Below are 22,632 nucleotides of genomic sequence, written 5' to 3'. Positions count from 1 at the left end.
ATACGACAACTGTGTATTTGTCGCCAGATAGGGAGTTTAAAATTGTATGACGACATGCATAGACTGTTGCTCTTTACATTTTTGTGGTCTGACCGCACCCAGTGGTCCTGGGATGGAAATAGCGACGTGAAAAACAGTTCGTTGGTAGTGCTTTTTATTTTTTCACAAGAACCGTTTGAGAATTGACTGTATGACCACATATAGTCGATGTACGTGCAATTATTTTTTTGAACGATTATATTTTGTGCCAATTAATTGCCTTTTGTTTTGAGGCTTAACTGACAGCCCTACTGGATAATACAAATACACCATAATCATTACTTGAAATATATATATTTTTTTTTTTAAGAAGCAATATACCACCTCAGTCGTATGGCATTAAGTTTAGATCTTACAACAAAGAAAATCTATTTCCTTAATTGGTAATGTCCTTACCTCTTGAGCTTTTCTCAAGAATTCTGCACGATGTATTCTGGGATGTGTTCCAACTACTGTATCACATCCTGCAGCTTCCCAGTGTTTATATTCTCATTACCTGGCACATTTTGAACAGTATAATGCAATTGATTTAAACGATAAACTCTTACATGGAACAAGCAGTGTATTAAAAAGAATGATTGGTGTCAGTGGCCCCAGATTTCTTCCCCTAGTAGCCTCCATCCCTTCTTGAAGTTAAGAATGTGCTTTTCATAAGTCATACTTTTTAATATAGCCTGGTGTCAAATGCTTATGTATAATTTATTTATTTTTGACGTGTCTTCTGTCTAGGAAGCCAGGCAAATGTTTGTCAATCTATAAAATGACTGAAATGCCTGCAGATTTATATAATAAGACTAAAACTATAAAGGTTTATCATTTGTATAAAACCTGGTGCATAGTACCACTATGTTTGAATACTATAAGTAAAAATAAATGTGAAATTTGAAATGCATTCTAAATTAAAAATAGCAATATAGACTAAGATACTAAGTCAAGTTTTTTTTTTTTTTTTTTTTTTTATTGGAATGTGATGGTAAGCAAACCTTTACATAACATGTTTTAAAAGCACTTTTCTGTTAATTGCTATTTTATTTGGCTCTAAGTAGATCATCCTTCCCTAGTTTCTACAAGTATGAAAGCCACATACAGAGAGTGTTTGTATGTTAATTTCTTTGTCTTCCATCAATTAACTGTAAATGTGTCCTTGGATCACATAGGCTATATAATTAATTTAGTGGATCACTTCCTATTATGGTATAGTATATCGGTTTTAGCACACAAGGCAAAGGTGGAAGTTTTTGATGACACTGCTTTGAAGTTCTGTGTCAGTTGTTACAGCCAATAGAATTTGAGTTTTTAAAGTCGTGTGTGATTCATACGTTAAGGAATGACATCCAGATCCTAACTGAAATTTCTACTTCTGCCAAATCCTAAGCCAACTGTAATGGGATGTGTTCCATCATGCTTACTGCATTGTCATTCAAATTCTACAGTGTTGCTTGTTTTAAATTAAACTAGCCACTCTCATTTAGGTTTTTTTAATGTGCGGCTTATTTAAAAACACAAGCTGCGTACAGCACATTTTTATTGTACAGTGAGTAAATGATGTCTGACTCGTTATTGTGCACAGAAGATTAAACAGTTAAACTAAGAAAACATGTACGAATCTACACAAGCCACACTACACGCTGATCTATACTGATTTATTTTTTACGCAAGAAAATATAAGATACAATATACCAGTACTACTGTATGAACTACTATTCCTTAAATCTAAATTTGTCTTATTAACCAATTGTGAACCAAAGAAAATGTAGGGAGGGGGAATTTAGTTGTATTGCAACTAAACACCCTCTTTCAAATTCACACACTTTTAAAGTACATATGTGTATCTGCACTTCACATTTCTTTGCTCTTAAAGTACTTTTAATACCTAATGAAATAAGTCACAGTAATTCACTTTCATGTCTACTGTTGGACAAACTGTACAGTATTTCATAATTGTACTAGAATGTTTCTGTCTTCTAGGAACAAGAAATGTACAATATAACTATTGAGACTGTGGTGGGTTTAAGCCTATTCAAAAAATAAAAAAATAGTTAATATGCAGGAATTTCAAATATGTATATTAATGGAATGAATGGATGACTGTTGACCAACTGAAAGGAAGAACCTGTTTGAATAAGGTTAAGTTTTCATTTAGTGCATGTTCCCCTATGGCTTAGCGGTAGCGTCAATAACATGCTGGATTGTGTATGATTAATAGGAAGTCTTTAATCTCGCAGCTAGAGAAGATACACATTTTAAGGCATCTACAGTATACAGTTTGTGGCAATGTTTTTGTACATGTTGTTTACACTGCGTATGACACTTAAATTGTTATTTTCTTGCCTGTGAAAATTACTTTTATTCAGCAAAAGCAAAACTCATTTAATAGCTAAAAACAGCCTTATCTGATTGATTTGGTCACCGCTTCGTCGTTCAGCCTTCATCATCAACATCATTGAAACTGATTGGTCCATTGCAATTGAGGGTGTCCATGGAAACATAAGTCTGGACGGCAGTTTAGCCAGCCGCCTGCTAGAAATGAGAAGGCTGAAAAAGTGGAAAGGTATCGGCGCTGTAGTCCAACACAGATTAATAAAAAAAAAAACTATTCAGATGTTTACTGCATAAAGTGTTTATAAGTACAAAAAGAAAACAGGATTTGAATACCCCTGTATAGTTGTAATGTTTGAAACAGTGTTTTATTCAGAAAAAAATGAAGCCTGTACAATATGGTGATGCATTAAACACATGACAGTGAATGTATTTGTTAATATTATTCTTCCAAAATGGTAATAGAGAATACTTAAGGCAACAAGTGTAAATCAAAGGGCTTACAAAAAGCCTATGATCTAAACAGCATAAATGTAAGAAAATTAAATACAAGATAAGAAAATGTTGATGTGCTTTTTTTTTTTTTTTTTTGCAATTATAGAAACTTCTAGAAAGAACTCGAGCCCGCCGAGAAAATCTCCAGAAGAAAATGGCAGATAGATCCTCAGCAGCTGCAAGACCAGTTGCAAAAAGAACCAGGGAACCTCTTGCAGAAACAAACAAACAACCACTGCAGCCTGCAGAGGAGGGTAAGATATTCTTCATACACTTAACTGTCCCTGTCTACAACAGGGAACTAAATTGGCAAAAAAATAAAAGGGAAGGCCAAAATGGCCTTCAGTTCAATAAAATTGTTGAGGGCCCCAAGGCCACTAAACTGAAGTCAACTGTAGGATTCATATATGAAGCTAATTATTGACCACAGAAAGAAACAACATGGTTTTGCTTAATAACAATTTGATTCAGATAATTATTTTATTTTTATTTTTATTTTTATTTTTTTTCTACTGCTATGGCCCAATGTTGTGCATCACCTAGAATTTTAGGATGTGTCTATTAGTAGTACAGTACTTCATGTTAGATTCCGAAATGTCACATTTTCAATTTGTCAGTTTTCGTTAAGTGCTATGGATAAACCACAAAATGGTGTGCAATTCATTCAATATGTTAACGTAACATTATTCGGCCGGTTTCATTAGACTATGAAGCAAAATTAGTATATTCTATAGGGTGATGCCACTGGCCAGAGCTGTAGATTCAAGCCTGCTCGGACACAGCTCCCTGTGCTGGAGCCAGGCATTGGCGCGTACCGCTATTTCATGGGACCGTTTTTGTTCAATTAATATTCGCCTCCGTTTAACATAAACGCAGAAATTTCATTCCCACGCGTAACATAAAATCTGAGTCGCTGTGTTGCATTTATGGATCAAGATACCAACATTCCAAAGCCCAAATCTTAAAATAATTTGCAAATACAGGTACCCAGTATTCTTTCAATAAAAACCCTTACACCCTCAGTTTAATATTTGTGCTCAGAGCTTGTCTACACTGCCAGTTGGCAGCAAGAAAACAGAATGCGGGTAGGCGGAATTGATTTTTTTGTAACAAGTGGAGCAGCACTGTTCTGGAGTCAACTAATATTTACTCTCTCTAGTTGTTTTTCTCTATGTTATTCTGTATCTGTATCCTGATACAAAAATGCATAATACTCTGTGCCCCTGTACGTTCTGTATTTGTTATAAAGGGCTACACTTTGGGGCGCTGCTGCTTGTGGGGGTAGGGCTTGATCACTAAAATTCAGTGTTTTTGCAAAGAGGGGGTGATAAGCTATGTAGGAGTACCTCTATTTAGTGAGCAAAGCGTATAATGGGGTAAATGGTGGGCAAAACAAGCGGGTAATAAAGGGTACCGCTATGCTAGTGATACAGCTTTGCTATTAATGTTTTTGTTTTTCTTTTTTAATTAAGGAGCGATTTATTTTTTTAATAGTAGTAATATATTAATTGAGCAAGATGTGTAAATGAATCAAAAGACAGAAAAAAGGGCATGCTGCTTTGTCAACTACAATGCAAATAAGTAACCAACTTCCAGGTGGTCTTTTACGCTCTGTAGAAATTCATATGCTTGAAAGGGACGTGTTTGCTATTTTCTGTTGGTTTTTTTCCCCCCTTCTGATGCGACAGCCATGTTATTGTTTGGCTCTGATGCTGATGGTTTCTCTAGTTGCTGTAGCTGAAAGGGCACTGCAGCCATAATGACCGTGAACAGACATACATTTTGAGGGGCACTGCGGCAACTGCCCCATGGCCGCCGTTACTTTTGAGCCCTGCTACAGTATTTACTGTATACTATACAACACAATAATGTAGGCATTTAATATAGAACCAAAATTATGCAGAGAACTTTCAACACTGAATCCAACTTGTACTGTAGATTCCAAAGAAATCAAGAAAGGACCCTTCAGAGTTAAGGTTACCAATGTGATGCTTCAGAATCGTGAATTACAACTAGGATTCTACAGGCACATATAATGAAAAATTCTGAAAATTCAGTATTGGAGCAACAAAACGCAACTATTACTGTAAACATACAGCTACTTGCCATTTAACATTTAAAAGATTAGGGTACCTGACCTTAGTGCCTGCTACAGCATTCAGGTTTACTCTTGGAGAAGACAGGGGAAATGCCTGCTTCTGTCATGTGGTAGCATTTTTTTCTGGAATTTAATGCATGACTGCATTTTTATTTATTTTTTTTCCCTCTAGTACAACCTTCCACCAAACCATCTCCATCAAAAAAAAGATGTTCAGACAACAAAGAAGCTTCTGCCTTTGGTGTAGAGAACAGGCTACCCATATCCCCTGATCCTTTGCCTGAACCATCTGAAACGGCTCGTATACCACCAGAAGCTCCTGTAAGCAGTGTTTCAACAATAACAAAGTCTGTCGCAGCCACTGACAAGAAGGGAGATACCGATGTGAAATGTACAAGTCCTGCAAGAACTTCAGTGAAATCCCGCTTGCAGAAACTGGCAGAACAGCGACGATACTTGGACAATGATGGTATGTTTTTACAGTAATTCAAGTACTTGTCAATGTTTGCCTGTTTTACACTGCTGAAAGACACACACACGTTAAATATTTCTGTATTAAACAGTTTTTTTCTACAAGTTTAATGAAATTAAGTGTAGTATTTTGAGAAGTAAAATCTGGACATGTGTGACATTATAACTGGGAAGTTTAATTTCTTCATTTTCTGAAATGCATCTCTTACCTGGTGTTTTAGAGCTTAAATTAAATGCAAAAGGTCCTTATTTTTCTGAATGTCCATATAATATAGGATTATATGTGATCAATTATTCCATCAAAGAAAAAGTGTATTTACTAGGTGAACCATACGCATTACAAAGTCAATTTTAATTTTAAGATACACTTCTTTTTAAAATTGAAACCGATCAGAAAAATTTAATACTGAACTGATACCGGCCAAAGATACATGTTTATTTTATTTTATAGAGCCTACTTTGGAAAGCGCACACCTTTCACCTGTGCAGTCTCAAAAGAAAGTACCCTCGCCTCCTAGGCAGACAGCCGTTGCTGTATCATCTGAGACTCCAGTGGGAAGAAAAGGCAGATTAGCAAACCTTGCTGCCACAATTGGCTCGTGGGAAGATGACCTAAGTCACCCATCTGTAAAGAGAAACAATGCACAAGAACAGCCTGGCACCACTTGTTTATCAAAACAGTCCACTACAAATGGAGCATCTGCTTGTGCTAGCAGCAGCAGCAGCAATGTAAAGCCACACACTACATCCTATTTTCAAAAGACTGCTGAAGCCCCAGTGAATAAGCCAATCATTTCTGCTCAACAGGTGGGTAAACAATGAGTTTAATAATTCAGACTGCTTTGCACAGTATTTGTGTGTTCTGATAGGCAAATTCTTCACTGATAGTGACAATGAAAGTAGCTGCATTTTGTCCATTCAGATTTTTTTTCTAGGAAATTAATTAGCTTAATAAAAAATACTGTTACTATTAATATAGCTGCTCTACAGGTTATTCAAGTAAAAACAAACATTCTTTAAAATAACTAATGTTTTACTTTGAAATGTGTATTAATCAAATCCACATTAATTAGTATTTGGTCTCAAATACTTTCATTTCTGTGCTAGAATGTGTTTATATTGATTTTAAACCAAATGCCAAATGTACATTCAATAGTGTATTATGTAGCTGTTTCTTACTCTATTTTATACTCGTATAAAAATGCTAACCTTTATTTACAGTTATCATTCCATTTTATAGTAAATCTCTGATCTGTTGCAGGGTTCAGTGCATTTGCCGGTTAAGTCAACCCAAGATTTTCCACCAAGTCCCAAGAAAACCGAAATACCAAAACTACAGTCACAGTCGGGGAGACAAATTCCTTCCAGTCCCCAGAAAACAGAGATATCCAAACCACTGGCTACACTACAGTCAGGGCGAAATATTGCACACAGCCCTCAGAAAAACGAGGCACCCAAAGCACAGTCTCCATTTCAGTTAGGAAGAGTACTATCTCCCAGTCCTAAGAAAACAACTGAGGTACAGGCACTGCAGTCAACCAAAGTAGCTTCAACACTCCTCCAGTCAAGAGAACAGTTAACCAAAGAAACTCATGTTCAGCAACAGGAGAAGGATACATCATCTACACCAGGTTTGTTTATATTTCATGCTTTTTATAAGTTCAAGCAGAACATAATTTGCAAATACATATTGGGCACTAACATCTATTTTAACTAACCTTTTCCTTCTATAGGTGGAACAGGCATTAAATCTTTCCTTGAACGTTTTGGAGAACGTTGCCAGGAGCGCACAACCCAGAGTCCTCCAAGTAGCTTGGGACAAAGAACAGCCACTGTCACACCAAATACAAAGACTGTCCAGGAAAGGTTATTGAAAGCAAAGCAATTAACAACTACTACAGCTGATCTAACTCAAAAGCAGAGACAGGTATGATCTGGCAAAACATTTGAGCAATATTGTGCATGGAGTCACGTCACTTCTATCCATCCATTGCAACTTGATGGACTTCAAAACAAAAAGAGAATTCACCATTTCTGTTGTAACATTTCATTAAACCATTAAAGAAAACACATCACCTTTATATTTTAGTCATTTAAATACATCCTTTCTACACTACAAATAAATCTAGTTTGTAATTGTACAATGTTTTTGAAAGGTTATAGATTCCTCATGAACTACTGCATAATACTTTCTTTGTGTTAGGAGCGTGAAAACGAACTTGCGTCAATTCGTAATCGTTTCCAGAAGGGTAACATGTGGACTTGTGACAAGAAAGATGAAAGCTCAGATACGAAGCCGCTGCAAACTAACAAGGGAGGCATTTATTACCCAATAGAAGATATTTCTTGGTTGAGGTCTTCTTTTTTTTTCACCCTTTATGCAGAATCATGTTGAAGTGAAAACCAGTTGGTTTTCTGACAAACGTAACAAACTTCTCCTTCCCTTTGTCCCTTTTCTTCGAATGAAAACTAATTTTAGGTAGTAATGGATCATTGTTGTGAAATAACTTTTCCTGGCATTTAAAATGGTGGTCTTCAATAAAGGTCCCAAGATAACTAAGTTGCTTGCTACATTTTTTTTTTTTTTTTACTTTAGGATGCTTCTGAAACACAAGAGGTTCAATATTCTGAGCCCCAGCAGATACAATCTTTTTCTGCAAAAGGCAATGAATATGAGGGTTCATATTTAAAATCTTCAGGATCAAGTTCTCCAGGTATTAATAATGTATTTGTTTTACCTTTTTTTTTTTTGACATTGTTAAAGATGATTGTAACCTATCTATCCGTATTTGGACTTGCTAACTGGAGAACTACTAATCTGCATCATGGTGTCCTGTTGGTGTTACAGAACACTATTCAGTGTTAATACATTACTCAAATGATTTGTATTTTATGTTTTCATAACCTGGGGAAATACAGTAGTGTTCAAAAGTTTGGAAACAACAAATGATTTCCTGCAGGGGTTTTCAGACCCGGTCCTGGGGACTACCTGTGTCTTCTGGTTTTCATTCCAACTGAACTTTCTGTTACTTAACTAGATTATTAATTGAAATGATAATTTGCTTAATTAAACCTTTTTAGTTGTTTTCAGCTCTTAAACGGTTGCAGAGGTCAAGTTAATTATAAAATGTTATAGCTAACTTGAAATCTGCAACTTTTTAATAACTGAAAACAAGTAAAATAAATAGTCTAATTTAGCAAATTATCAGTTCAATTAAGGGTTTAGTTAATTAATTGAGAGCTCATTTCCCAGGACCGAATTTGAGAAGCCCTGATTTACAGCATGACTAGTGGTGGGGATTGTATTGTCCCTTTTTTCCTCTCAGATCCCCTACTTACTAAATACTGTTGTGTCTCATCTCTTTAAATTTGAATGAGCATGACATCTCACATAGAAATTTAACCCAAAATGTTCCCCTTTTTCTAGGAGAGGAGTACAACTAAATAGCTCGGTAGTCTAGAATAGAATATCGTCTCCTCTTTAAAAATATGCAAGAGATGAATGAACAGTCTCTCCCAGCCCTAGTCTTGCTGTGAATCATTTGTTGTTTCCAAACTACTAGTGTACATTTCCAACTTTTTACTTGAGCATTCACCAGGCGAGAAAAAAGCATGGTGGTGTATCCAGATCTTGATCCCTCCTGCAACGATTGGGCTGCTCATTGTTTTCTGTTCCCACACATCATTTATAAGAGAAATTCTGTCCTGGCGAATGCTCTGTAGAATAATTTTGAGGCATTGGTGTATTAAATAACATTGTGTTTTACTGTTTTTCTTTCTGAAACGTGGAATTTAACAGATTCTTATTCATTAGGTATTACAAGCATCCTTAAAGAAACAAAGCTGGCAGCCAGTCCTGTAAAATCCAAACCTTTGATAAAAGTGACTTTCTCATCAGAAGAAATTAAATCTACAGAACTTCTATCAAGAACAGATGGAAAGCAAGATGCTCATAACTGTATGTATCCTGTTGTGTAGACTGAATCCTTTTAAACAAGATCATACAAAGAATGTCTAAGACATAGATCACAACTGGTTAAGATGTGTACTGTCAAATAAAATATTTCATTTTTGTTAGGTAAATATGAAGTGGTGCGTGAAATTGAGTTGAATGTGGATGAAGAAGAGATCAACAGTTCAGGAGTCATTGATGATCTGTTTGATGGTGTCCTGGAGGAGGAGCAAGAACAAAGTAAGAAGAGCCCAAAAAGAGAAACGCAGTCGTTTGAACAGGAGGAGGATGAAGAGGATAATGACGAACTAAATATTTCCTCAATGTCACTTCTCACACCCTTAGCTGAGACTGTAAATGCAGTAGTGACAAGTCCAGAGGTAAGGATATTTAAGGGTATTTGACCAGGTTGTTGAATGTTTTGGATTTGATATATCCAAAGTAATTTGTTGATACCCTCCCACAATGTTGAGTGTATAGTATTATGTACAGCTATGGACAAACATTTTGCATCGCTATAGAATGTTCTGTTTAGCAGTCTCTGCATTATCCTTTCATTTAATGTGTGATTCTGAAGCTAAATAGTGATTGATTGTATTTTCTCCAAAGTCGCATTACAAGATGTGCAAAACAATTGACCTCCATCTGCATGTAAAGTTCTTTGGGAAATTCCTTGACACGATGCTTTTGTGTTGTCGTCCATTTTTGGTATTTTACCTCCAATGTTGAAAACTAGATTAGTAACCTAAATGAAAATAACAATGCAACACTGATTTTGTCCCACCTGCTACTGTACAGCACAGGTCACAGAAAAGCCAGTACAAACACACTGATAGGCTGATTAAAACATTGTTGTCGAAGGACATTTTTTGTTTAGTTTGTTGCTTAAGTACAATGCACACTGGACGGCGAAGGAATTTAAAAAAAAAAAAAAAAAAAAAAAGTGTATCTACAGAATTAACCATGCTATTATGTTCAGAATTTAGGAACATCTGTTATGTTTTGGGTCATATTGACCCGATGCAATTTCAAACTAATTTAAACAGCCTTAAATTGGTTGCATGTTTTTATTTGCAAAGGTTTTACTCATGCTCTTTTAGTCTAGGAGCTGTGATAAAACTTCTTTGACTGCCAACCTGGGAGCTCCTCATTTTGGAATGTCTTTACCAGTGAGATGCTGTTGCAATACTGACAGAAAATTAGGCTCTGCCTTGTAGATATATATTGTGTGGTTTTTTTTGTTTAGAAATATCTCCAGACAGGTGCAGCCATTTTCAGAAATTATAATACAAATATAGTAATAAAATAACAAATTAAAGAAGTTTGTTTTTTCCTACACACAGATCTACATAGATAAATGTCATGGGTTAGTGACCCGAAACAACATCTTTGTATACATGACCTGTTCCAAAAAAACAATACACATCTCAAAGGTTCTGTTTTCTGTGTATAAGTTCATGACCCCAACTTAGGAAAAGTTATAAAATATTATACAGAAAATAAAAAGAAATGGCATTTAAGCCAATTGCAAACTTGTCGGGTCAAATACACCCAAAACCTAGTAGGAGGGGTTAAGATACGTAGTTTGTGTCGCTTGCGGTGTGCAGTAGTTCATTTAAGTTGGTTTTTTTTCTCTCTCTCCTCACTAGTCCAGTATGCATTGTCACATGAAAGAAGTGAATTTTGCTGTGACCCCTCAATTTCCTGATTTTTCACAAATTATGTAGACCCCTATTCAAAAGCAAGATTAAACTTAATTTTATTTATGGTGCACACTATAGTAACCTATCTGCATTTGAATGTTTGTGTAAAGATTTCAACCAAGAACTGAAACAAAATTAAATGAAAAATACTATGACATACAATTTTATTTAAATTAAATTATTTTTCTTTATAGATTTCGACTCCAACCAGTACAGCTTTTGACCTTAGTGAACCTCCTGATGCAAACAGACCCACACGATTCCAGAGGGCTCGAGTGCCGTATGCAGAGTCTGCTGACAGCATTGAATTGGCTGGAGATGACCTGTTGTACAGGTAAATATTACATCTACGAATTTGACCCCACTTGTGTGAATACATTCTAGTTTCCTGAAATTTACAGAAAGAATTGTATTAAGCATTTAAGTAAATTAAACTACTGAATTACTGAAGAGAATTCTTAACTGTTAATTGTTAACAGAACTAATTACTTTGAATGGGTAGGTACACTTCATCAGTAGTGACTGATGCAGAAGTATTAACTATTTAGTAATCAACATTCTGATGTAAATAGAAATTGAAAATGACTATATGCAGATTTCATAGTCCATGTTTTTTTCTCTTATTTTTTAGTATTGATGCTTATAGATCAATAAGATTTAAGGAAACTGAACGTCCACAAGTTAAACAAGTGATTGTTCGTAAAGAGGATGTTTACCAAAAACTAGAAGAGAAGAGAAATACTGGCCAAGTGAATATAAAACAAAAAATGAAGGTAAATATGGGGGGGGGGGGGGGGGGGGGGGGGGGTTGAGAGAGAGAGAATTGGTCTGTATTTTAATGGTTTGCTAATTAAATAACTTTCTAAGCTGTACTGATGTCATTAACAGTTGGAAAATCTATTGGTGGAAATTGAACAATTAGTAATTTAATAATGTATAGTTGTTGAATATAGTTTACAAAAAGTACATCTGTAGGATTTTCTTTCTGTACATTTTATTTTAGGATACTTTTTATATGCATAGTAAAGTACTATGATGATTAACAACAACCAGTTTCTTAAATATTGTCTTTTTCATTTTAGATTCTGAATGATGAGATAAATATGCAACAGACTGTGATTCATCAGGCCAGCCAGGCATTAAACTGCTGCACAGATGTAGAGCATGGGAAAGGGTCCCAAGTGGAGGCTGAAGCTGAGAGGTTGCTTCTTGTTGCCAGTATGTGCAGTGTAGTAGCATGATGTTTTGATAAGTATCATTTTTGTATGCCATGCAAATATATCCAGTACATTAAAAGGTTTAAATATATAAATCCTAAAATCTGTATACATAAAATGGTAGAAGTATACACATTAAAATACATAACCCCTCTGCTAGTAATGGTTTCGAAGTTTAACTTGCATCTTAACTGAATCTTTTTTTAATTTATTTTAGCTGAGAGAAGAGTGGCTCTGCTTGCAGAGATGAATAAACTTAAGAAAGAGGGACCTTCTGGTCAAAAGGCCTCAAGCACAGTTAAAGCACAAGACAGCTCTGCTTCCAAAGGGTCAGTGGCACTGTCAGAGATACGTCTGCCTCTGAAAGCTGATTTCATTTGCTCTGCTGCCAACAAGCCAGGTAAAAAAAAAAAAATAATAATAATTAAATATTGATGCTTTAAGATTATAAACCCAAATTAATTGCAGTGGTTTATATATGGTTAAATGCAATATAATAAATATGTTTTGATCATTTGTACAGATGCAGAAAACTATTATTTCTTCATAATGATCAGAGCTGGAGCCGAAAACACAGTTGCTACACCATTATCCAGTACCCAAAATGCATTGTGTGGAGATGCCCTGTCATTCCCGACCAAGTTTACATTGTAAGTGACGTTGAATAATTAATTTCTGTAATAGATTATACAGTATTTCGTCAAATTAGTACCACCTTTTAATAGATGACTTCTGTCATCTTTTGGAAACAGGAATAAGATCCTGTTTTTAAACAATGATATATGAATTAAATATTTTTGTAACCATGTTTCTATTACTTTTTTCCAATCTATAGACCAGATGTGTCAAGTGACTTTGAAATAGATATGGAAGTTTACAGTTTGGTAAGTATCATGTCATGGAGAGTCCATCCCTTTTTTTTGTTTTTTGATGTTTTAGATCCTCAATTAATATCTCGCTTCTCTAAAGTATCATTCCATATTGTATTTAGTAAGGATGTTTATCCTGTGCTGTTACATTAGAGGTGTTAGATCATTTTGTTTTGTAAAATGCACACTTTATTAAATACTATGGTTAGATGGTTCAGGATTGTAAAAACAGAACGCACATGCATTTTCTTCTGCCTAAAGAGAAAAAAAATGTGGCCCTCAGGTTTGCTGGAATGAACAGGTGGGTCCAGAGATGTCCAGCAGGGATTAATTGCTGTGGCTTTTGTTCCTGCAGGTACAAAGGCAGGACATACCTGCTGACAAGAGGAGAAAAGGCAACAAATCAAAGGTAGTGTCTTTAAAACTGGTGGTGGTGGTTAAAGCCTTTGTGAGCATTACTGTGGGTTGTTAAGTGGATATCTTAGACACAGCTTGTTTTAAAACAAGCATTTCTTTCTTTCTTTTATTTGAAAAATGTAAAATATGCTTCATTTTGAGTGATTTTTTTTTAATTGTTTCAGTAAGTGTATTTACTAATTTAAGAAACGTATTTTTTTTATATATATATATAAATTTCTTTTTTAAATCTTAGTTTGCAGTAATTGAAAGTAAGTGATAGTAGGATTTTTACAGGTTAAGCATGTCTTAATTTTACCAAGGGTAATACAAATGTTATTTTAATATATTTACATAAATTATTCAATTTTAATTTTCCTCCCAAGACTGTAAAATAGTTGCAGATTTTGTTTCATTAATTACCACCCACAGCTCCTATTACAATTTACAACAATGTTGGAATTAAAAGCAAGTATTCACTGCTGTTTGGTATACAGTATATTTGTCCTTTTCTGAAAGGACACATGGTTATGTATTAATCCTGGTGAATACAGCTTAACAATTTTATTTTGTTTTAAATAGGCTATTACACCAAAGCGACTACTTACTTCACTTACTGTAAGTAATTCTGTCTGTCTGTTGTATTGTATTATATGCTCAGTTATTGCTAGAGATATGTACTGGTACTAACATTGCTGTGCAGAAGGAGAGGGTTGGGGTTCATCAGGTGATTTTTCACAAGCAAGCTAGTTTTGTTTGTTTTCTGTTTTACTTATTTTACTTTGATGCAAAAAGGAATAATACAGATGGCAGTTAAGAAAAATGTGAACAACTTGTAAAATTCTGATGGTCAATTTCTATTTAGTGATGGAGTCCTGTGACAAGATGCTTTGCTAGTACAATGTGTGTTTTTGTAGCGAAGATCAACCGAGAAGCTGAACATCAGAGTTTGCTATTACAATAATACCTCTTTAGTGGAGACTAAAATGTCTGATACTTTTGCATTGAACATTTGTTTATATAAATATATTTTTTTATATTTACAGAAGGGTAACCTTCAAACACCAGGTAAGAAACAAAATGTCCACAACACATGCAGATATGAAGTTATACTCTCAATTTAGCATGTGTAACATTCAATGTTTTCTTAATTCATGCTCAATTTAATACTTTTTGCTTTTCAAATTATATGATCGGTTATGAATTTTGTCGGTATTTATATAATAAATTTAAAGCTGTTACACCCCACTGTGATCATCCATTTTATAGCACAGTTACCTAGTTTATTTTTAAAACTTTAAAAAGGGTATCCTCATGATGACTTTTTCACTTGTAAGTTTTAAACTGTGAATAAACTTTATTTGGAAAGCACCTTTCATTGCTTACAGATCTGTGACATTTGTAATCTTTGAAAAACAAAATTCTTTCTTTATTTGTAGTTCTGGCCAGTCCTGGAGGCCCCAATGCAGTTCGTACCAGTCATTTTGCATTGGTTGGATCACACAAACTAACTCTGTCCTCAGTTGGGAAAAATAAATTTACACTGGATAAGGTAAATGTATAAATTTTTATATATATACACACACACAAACACACTTAATGCACAGTAGAAGCCTTGTCATCCAAACAGCTTGGTGGACATAGAAATAGTTTTTATGAATGAACGTTTGTATGAACGCAAGTTTACAAAAAACAGCAATACATGTACGTATATTGTACACTGTGTTTCCTTAGTGTTACACTTTACATATCATCACCCCTTCAAAGCACATCTGACCGTGGTACTGAAACATTCTATACAAAAGTACAGTAAATGTAGAAATAATTCAAACAAGTGAAGCACTGTGATTTTTATTTTTATGCCCAAAATATGTTGCACATACACAATGGTTCAGTACATTTAGTGTGAATGGCTTTTATTGGGCCATTGCTTTACTTTAATAAAAGTCACATAGTCATATGCCTGTCCATGTTCTTCCTTGCATTCACATTTGAAAAGCTGTACATTTCTCAGACAACATTGCAAACAACTCAGTGCCAACTATGAATGAAACAAAATGTGCAAGTTGTCAACAGTATTAGCAGCTCAAATGAAGTGAAAATGAAGAGTCAACATATCCCTTCTCTAGGACTAAAAACAACCATCATTAGTATTTCTTTTGAAAATACGCAATTATGATATAATTTTCATACCTTATGGTACGAGTTCAGAAAATTGTACTTCACAAAGACCAGGAAAACATTGTCAAGTACTGGTGAATTATGAAATGTATCCATTACATAATGGGTTAACTTTGTTTACTGGAAAATTGTGACTTACCAAAGCTGTCACGCCAGTCTCCACCCCTCCTGGAAGGCACTAGGCATCGTGAAGACTGTTGAACAGTTCCATCTTCTTTTCAGCCTGATTCGAGAAAGCTGCAGAGGCACACATTGTTTTCAAACAAATTTAATCGAAAGCTAAGTTTTTTTTTTATACTTTTATAATTTGATTGTATGTTTTCTTGTGGAATTAATCGCTAAATTATTTTATAATTTAAGCTTTTTTTCCAGAGGTTTTGAGTGTGTTTTATAAGTCCGTACACTGCCTTGTGGCACGCCGGGACCAGGGCTCCTCCTCTCAGGACCACCTGGCATATTGGTGTTCATGCACCAACGTCATCTGGGTGCTTGGCTTGATTCAGCTCGGCTACTGGCTCCAGTTCAAACGGCCCTTCGGCGGAATGGTTGTGACCACGGTCACAAACCCGCATGACACCCGGGTGGTGTCCCAAGAGGTGACAACCCTGTAACTGAGGTGGGCTATCCAAGTGGTAGACCCCCTCAAACTGTAGTCTCGATACTTCCTGGTGACCAAATGGAACGGCGGTCTCCGACCCATTCTCGACCTCAGACGGATCATTCTGTTCTTGAGGCACAGAAAGTTCAATATGCTGTCCACACAGCAACTCTTGTGCACAGTCAGGGCAGACACCTGCTTCCATGTCGCCATACTACCAGGACACAAATTCACTGCGTGTCTCTTTCCAAGGAAAAGAGTACAAGGTCCGTATTCTGTTCGGCCTCTCACTAGTTCCTTGCAGGCAGCAGCTAACACGGATCTAGTTATCGAGCATTTAGGCAAGCTCGGTCTTATGGTAAATGTACCAAAAAGCCAGCTAGTGCCGTCCCATGTTGTCACCTACCTGGGAATCCGTTTGAACTGAAACAATATGATCGCCTCAAGTCTATGTGTGGCTTGGGTATAATTACCTGTTATGTAATGGATACATTTCGTACTTGAAAGGGAACGTCAGGTTATTATCATAACCCTGGTTCCCTGAAATAGAAATGTATCCATTACAATCTTCGGTTGCTGCATACATTACACACAGCAAGCTGAAGATAACAGTTAACTGGTGCTGTTCAACCGTCTTCACTGCGTGACAGCTTTGGCAAGTCTCAGAATTTTCAGGTAAACAGTTAACCCGTTATGTAGTGGATGCATTTCTATTACAAGGAACCAGGATTATGAGAATAACATACTGTTAGTGTTTCCTGCATCTGCAGGTCACATTATGTGTGAGGATATTTGTTCTCCAAGACGGACATTATTAATAGTAATATTAGCATTCTGTTCTGACTGATGCAAATAGATTTTATAGATGTACTGAATTTAAAATTTCTGTATTTATTATTTGAAAGGTGTTTTTTATTTTTAATTCACTTGAAAGCGAAAGCACAGTTTTTTTTTATTTTCAGCTCAGCTTTTTCTTGTGCTTTATTATGTTTGCTACAGTTTGCTTTATTTTTTCAATGGTGAAACGCAATGTTTGGCTCTGCTAACAGACGCATAAGAATACAATAGTTATACAATTCTATGGTTATGGCGGGGAAAGAGCTCATGCGGCAACAAGTCCGTAAAGAAGGCAAACTAGTAAAAATGATTCCCTCAAAAGCTCCTTTTAAACCAAATGAACTCTCAAACCAACAAACTATATTTGTGTAGCTGTGTGTTTGTTGGTATGGGGATAGGAGTGAAAATGTGCTCCTGACCTTGCTGTAACCAAGAAATTTGGACCTTCACTAACATAATTGAGTACCACTGCTGTCTGTACAAATTTAAATTGCAAATTAAATTACCTAGGGTTCCACCTGTAATTTTTATTTTCCGTTTATCAATAAATCCACATCTGCTGTTTAACAGTCTTACCCTAGTCTCTTCATAAAATGTAAAACGTATATGCATATGAGTTTTTCCCCTGCTAAGTGAACCAGTGTGATGCTGTGTGTTTTTTTTTTTAAATACTGTGTCATCCATCACAAGCTTTAAAATTGTCGTCTTGATGTAGGCGACTATGGAAAACGATGCCTTCTCTTTAAGCACTGGTCCTGAAATTGGAGTGCCCTTTCCCCTTGCATGAACCACCTGTACAAAGCTTTGTCTCTCTCTTGGCAGAGTAGCACAGTTCTACTGTATTTGTATTTTACCTGTAGTTATTTTGTTTTGTGTAGATTTAAGTATTGATTTTGTGTAGTAGTTTTAATTAACAAGAAATGGGCCATTGAGTGATTGGAAAAATTATAGAGGATTTAGCTTTTTTAAAAAAAATAATAAAGGGGGGGGGGTAATTAGAGCTGCTTGAGTTTTTTTGAGACTGACTTTATTTTTTGTCGATCCGATGTAAAGAAAAGGACAAGCAGATTCAGGTTGATATGTTTCAGGACAAGGTCGTCATGCTTGCTTTGCTTGTACAGAGATACTTTCTGTTTGTGTTTGGGATATGAAGATGCAGTGGTGTAGCCTAAACATTTCTGTTAGTTTCTTAATTGCTTTAAAATTTATTACAAAATATTTACCAAGATTGTTAATTTGTTTAAGTTTTCAAAGCTGTGCAGATTGAGTTCCTTTTTTCCTCTGAACAATTTGTTGGTTTAGGAGCCCAGCCATACATCCACCATATCCATTTAAACCACATGGTGTGTCTTTGCGTTTTCATGGTGGTATGAGCAATTACAAAAACCCCATGCCCTGCTGACAATAAATAGTGTGCGGTTTGTATGAATTTATTAAACTAACCACATAGTCTTATGCTTTGCAGGTTCAATTTTTGTCTCCTCTGGAAGGCCATATTTATCTGAAACTTCAATGTCAGGTTGGATCGTCAATTGAAGAACGAGGATTTTTGGTAAGGCATCTGCTTACACAAATGGTTATATTCCTCTCATCCAGAATGTTTTGAGGCTCAGTCTTAGGGTTATGAGTTAAGATGGTGATGCTGATTTTCATTAAAGATACAGTATTATTAGCAGACGCCTTTATCCAAGGCGACTGAGACTAGGGTGTGTGAACTATGCATCGGCTGCAGAGTCACTTACAACAACGTCTCATCCGAAAGACGGAGCACAAGGAGGTCAAGTACTTGCTCAGGGTCACACAGTGAGATTTGAACCGGGGACAAGCTCTCCTGGTTACATACATTGTTCTTTTTTTGAAGAAGAAGAAGAAAAAAAAACAAATGAATAGGTTAGGAACAAGATACAAGATGACAGCCGAACGCAGGTTCTGACATCCGCTCACAACCAGTGCGGTCTTTGTATTTTATTTACTGTACACCATTAAAAATGGCATGTTAACCTGAGCAGCTAATGTCTGTAAAAGTTAGCTTGTAGAACTCTCAAGTGAAAATAATAGGTGCATCAGCTGACTTATCGTGATGCACCGGGGGGTGTGGGGGAAGGCAATGAAAGTGCAAATTCCAGGACTGCAGCCAAAAATGTTAACAATATCACAAAGCTGCAGGATCGATATGATTTGTCAGACACAGTTCATAACGCTGAGAAAGTACAGAGTTATTTCAAGTGATCCAGGAAGATGGGGAAGCAGCACAGCAAGGTCCCATATATCTTACAGGTATTGTTATAACCTGGGGTTCTCATAACTTTTATCATTAGGTTGTCACGAGTACCAGCAGAAGTGGTTCGGTACTCACCAAAAATAGGGGCCATCATCCAAATCACTGTCTGGCTCCTCCTCCAACACTTGAAACAATTGGGATGTCAAGGATCAGGAGTGCAAATTTGAGCTAGACATGCCCAGTAGACGTTTCATTTTGTTTTGTTTTTATTTTTATTTATTTATTTCTTGTTAAATGTACTGATGGTACGCTTTTGAATCTTAAACAATATGGAAGTCCGCATTTTGTTTTGTTTTTTTATTGGTGCGCAAGCGTACCAGATATGTGAACCCTAACGCATATAGATGTGATTCTGGCTTGTTAAATTAAATCTAGACCTCCGTTAAATACCTGTTCTGTCCACTAGATGGTATCTGTTCACCACAAACAGATGGGGGGGGGGGGGGGGGGGGGCGTGTGTGCTGTACAGTGCAGTGCAATTTAAAAACCACTGTCTTGTACCTGCAGACAATGTTTGAAGATGTAAGTGGATTTGGAGCTTGGCATAGACGATGGTGTGTACTCTCAGAATATTGCATCTCGTACTGGACCTACCCAGATGATGAAAAGCGCAAGGTTTGTATTCAAATTTACAGTAATTTTTATGCCAGATACTGGTCAACACTTAAAGATGTTTATTTAACTTAATTTAAAAAATTGTTGATTTTATGACTGTCTTGTTGTTTTAGTTGTCTTTTATATTTATCAGGTTTAAACCTTGTCTTTCGTTGCAGAACCCAATTGGTCGGATAAACCTTTCTAATTGTACAAGCAGGAAGATTGGTCCAGCAAACCGGGAATTCTGTGCTCGCCCCAATACGTTTGAATTAATTGCAGTCAGACCTCAGCGAGAAGATGACAGAGAAACACTGGTTAGCCAGTGTATGAACACAATGTGGGTTACCAAGTAAGTGCTTTTCAATAGATTTTATTTATTTATTATTATATAATATAATACATGCAACCGGTAGTAAATCCACTAGGGATAATACTGTGGCAAATGGTGAAAAGGGTGCATTTCTTGCATTATGGCGAGAGTAACAATGTTTTCTTTTGCTTTCCACATTTTTTAAAAATCTAGATTTGTTTGTTTTCTTTGTAGAAACTGGCTGTCTGCAGACACAAAGGAAGAACGTAACCTATGGATGCAGAAACTGAATCAAGTTTTAATTGACCTGCGCATGTGGCAACCTGATGCTTGTTATAGGCCTATTTAAGGAATAAGCAGATGTTTTTTATACCATAAATACCATTGAAACAAAATGTTGTGTTCTGTAACTTTAGAACATCACAAATGCTCAATCTCATGAGCCATTTCATTACCATATTGTATCTTTAAAGTAATCACAGTGAAACCTTATAAACAAGTAATCTGGTGTTAAACAGTAATTAGTACTCCAGGTTGTTCCTCTAGATTTCCCCCTAAGGTTTTTGCTGTTTTTATGAAGGGATCAGTGTCTTGAACTTTAGTTTGTCTGATTTATTTTGTTGCAGCATTCTATTGACTCATATTGATTGAGTTCAAGTGTTACCCATAGTCATACGTGCATCACATGAGCTGCAGTACTGCTCAGGCGTGATTTGCCACCTAAAACTGATCGGGACGACAACGGGCGTACCATAAAGTAATAAATACATTTTTTTAATGTCTTAAGTATTTTATTCTTTATACATTGTCTAATTGTATAATACATTGATACTAGTGATGCAATACCACTGTATTGCGCTTCTGTCACAGTTAAAAAAAAAAAAAAAAACCTGTATCTGTAATAATGGTATGTTTGGCTGCACAAATCATCAGTTTAGTTTTTACTGAAAATCAATTGGATGTCAAACATCTGAAAGATTTGATTAAAAAAAAAAAAAAAAAAAAAAAAAACTTAACTGATCATATCCGACTTGCATCCCTAGTTTGACTGTTAGAAAATTATATTGCACGTGTCATATAAAGCTTAGAAAAGTTTAAACCCTGCATAGTTTCAAATGTTCACTGAAAGTTGCTGAACTTAAGAGCATGTTTTTCCATTGTAATCTCTGAGCTCTTGCTCTCAGCTATACTTATTGTGGTGCTGTAAAGTAGTAGGCCTAGGTACCCTGAAGCACACCAAGGTGTTGTATCTGTATGTTCTGTACATCGACCTTAAATATTTTTCTTGATAAATATGGATTAAGTACTTAGGTTTGTAAGCTTGTTTGGGGTCATCTTTTAAAAATATAAGGGACATCCTCTTATATGTGTGTATGTGTATATGTGTGTGTGTGTGTGTGTGTATATATATATATATATATATATATATATATATATATATAGATATATATATATATATATATATATATATATATATATCAGGCTATATATTATATACGAACCTTTATGACTTATGAATCAATTAATCAATTTATGCTTGGAAATACTGGCCTGTAGTTGGTTAAAACCTCATCATAGGAGGAAAAATAGTCCACTGGCAATAGTCATATGTCATTTGATTGGTTCGTATCTATCAATCCTGCCCCTTTTCAAAGGAATACCCTCCACCTCTACTCCAACAAGAAGATAAAATCGCTGAATGAAAAAAACTGCTGAACAGCGATTCTGTGACTTAACAGAAAATGAATAATAAAACATACTTACAAAAGAAAGAAAAAAAACTTGTGGCATGAACTTCAAAAACATTTTGTTATTTGTTTAGTTATTTACTTCTGCTGTATCAGCTATATTTAAACAAAATACTCTAAATCCATAAATATTTGCAACCAAAATATTTGCTGAATCACAAAAATAAAACCTATTTTCGTACAGAAATGTTGCACTGGTGGTAATAATAATACTTTATTTTTATACAGTGCCTTTCATAGTGGACCACTATCACAAAGTGCTTTACAGAGGTAGGCTGTGAACTGTGCATTATATGCTCACTTACAGTAGGACATAGTATATTACTTCATTATATATAAAGCACTAAGATATCTGTGCCAAATGTTTGTTTTTTCATACGAGGAAAAACGCATAATAAAAGGCTCGCAAATATTTATGGCTTTACAGTATATGAAGTCATTTACTATCCAACTTTGCCTCATTATTTTGACTGGCTCATATTAAATACGTAATGCAGACTCGACTCGGTGGGGAAAACTTA

General features: G+C 35.5%; 1 protein-coding gene across 1 annotated transcript in view; it reads left to right on the top strand.

The window, feature by feature from the left end:
• anln (anillin, actin binding protein) overlaps positions 1-21,673 on the top strand; it is a 22,282-nt gene extending 609 nt beyond the window's left edge. Inside the window, exons 2-24 of the mRNA XM_041245073.1 lie at positions 2,960-3,107; positions 5,124-5,420; positions 5,874-6,229; positions 6,684-7,053; positions 7,156-7,349; positions 7,626-7,736; positions 8,019-8,136; positions 9,237-9,380; positions 9,501-9,754; positions 11,272-11,411; positions 11,709-11,850; positions 12,160-12,295; positions 12,512-12,694; positions 12,818-12,944; positions 13,130-13,178; positions 13,519-13,572; positions 14,142-14,177; positions 14,606-14,627; positions 14,999-15,111; positions 18,641-18,727; positions 19,964-20,071; positions 20,230-20,402; positions 20,598-21,673. Coding sequence (XP_041101007.1) covers positions 2,960-3,107; positions 5,124-5,420; positions 5,874-6,229; positions 6,684-7,053; positions 7,156-7,349; positions 7,626-7,736; positions 8,019-8,136; positions 9,237-9,380; positions 9,501-9,754; positions 11,272-11,411; positions 11,709-11,850; positions 12,160-12,295; positions 12,512-12,694; positions 12,818-12,944; positions 13,130-13,178; positions 13,519-13,572; positions 14,142-14,177; positions 14,606-14,627; positions 14,999-15,111; positions 18,641-18,727; positions 19,964-20,071; positions 20,230-20,402; positions 20,598-20,712 — 3,477 coding nt within the window. The 3' untranslated portion in view covers positions 20,713-21,673. The remainder of the gene's footprint in view (positions 1-2,959; positions 3,108-5,123; positions 5,421-5,873; positions 6,230-6,683; positions 7,054-7,155; positions 7,350-7,625; positions 7,737-8,018; positions 8,137-9,236; positions 9,381-9,500; positions 9,755-11,271; positions 11,412-11,708; positions 11,851-12,159; positions 12,296-12,511; positions 12,695-12,817; positions 12,945-13,129; positions 13,179-13,518; positions 13,573-14,141; positions 14,178-14,605; positions 14,628-14,998; positions 15,112-18,640; positions 18,728-19,963; positions 20,072-20,229; positions 20,403-20,597) is intronic.
• Positions 21,674-22,632: the final 959 nt, after the last annotated feature.

This window comes from Polyodon spathula, chromosome 3 (genome assembly GCF_017654505.1).
Source record: "Polyodon spathula isolate WHYD16114869_AA chromosome 3, ASM1765450v1, whole genome shotgun sequence".
NCBI classification, from domain to species: Eukaryota; Metazoa; Chordata; class Actinopteri; order Acipenseriformes; family Polyodontidae; genus Polyodon; species Polyodon spathula.
This window is presented reverse-complemented; position numbering and strand designations above follow the sequence as displayed.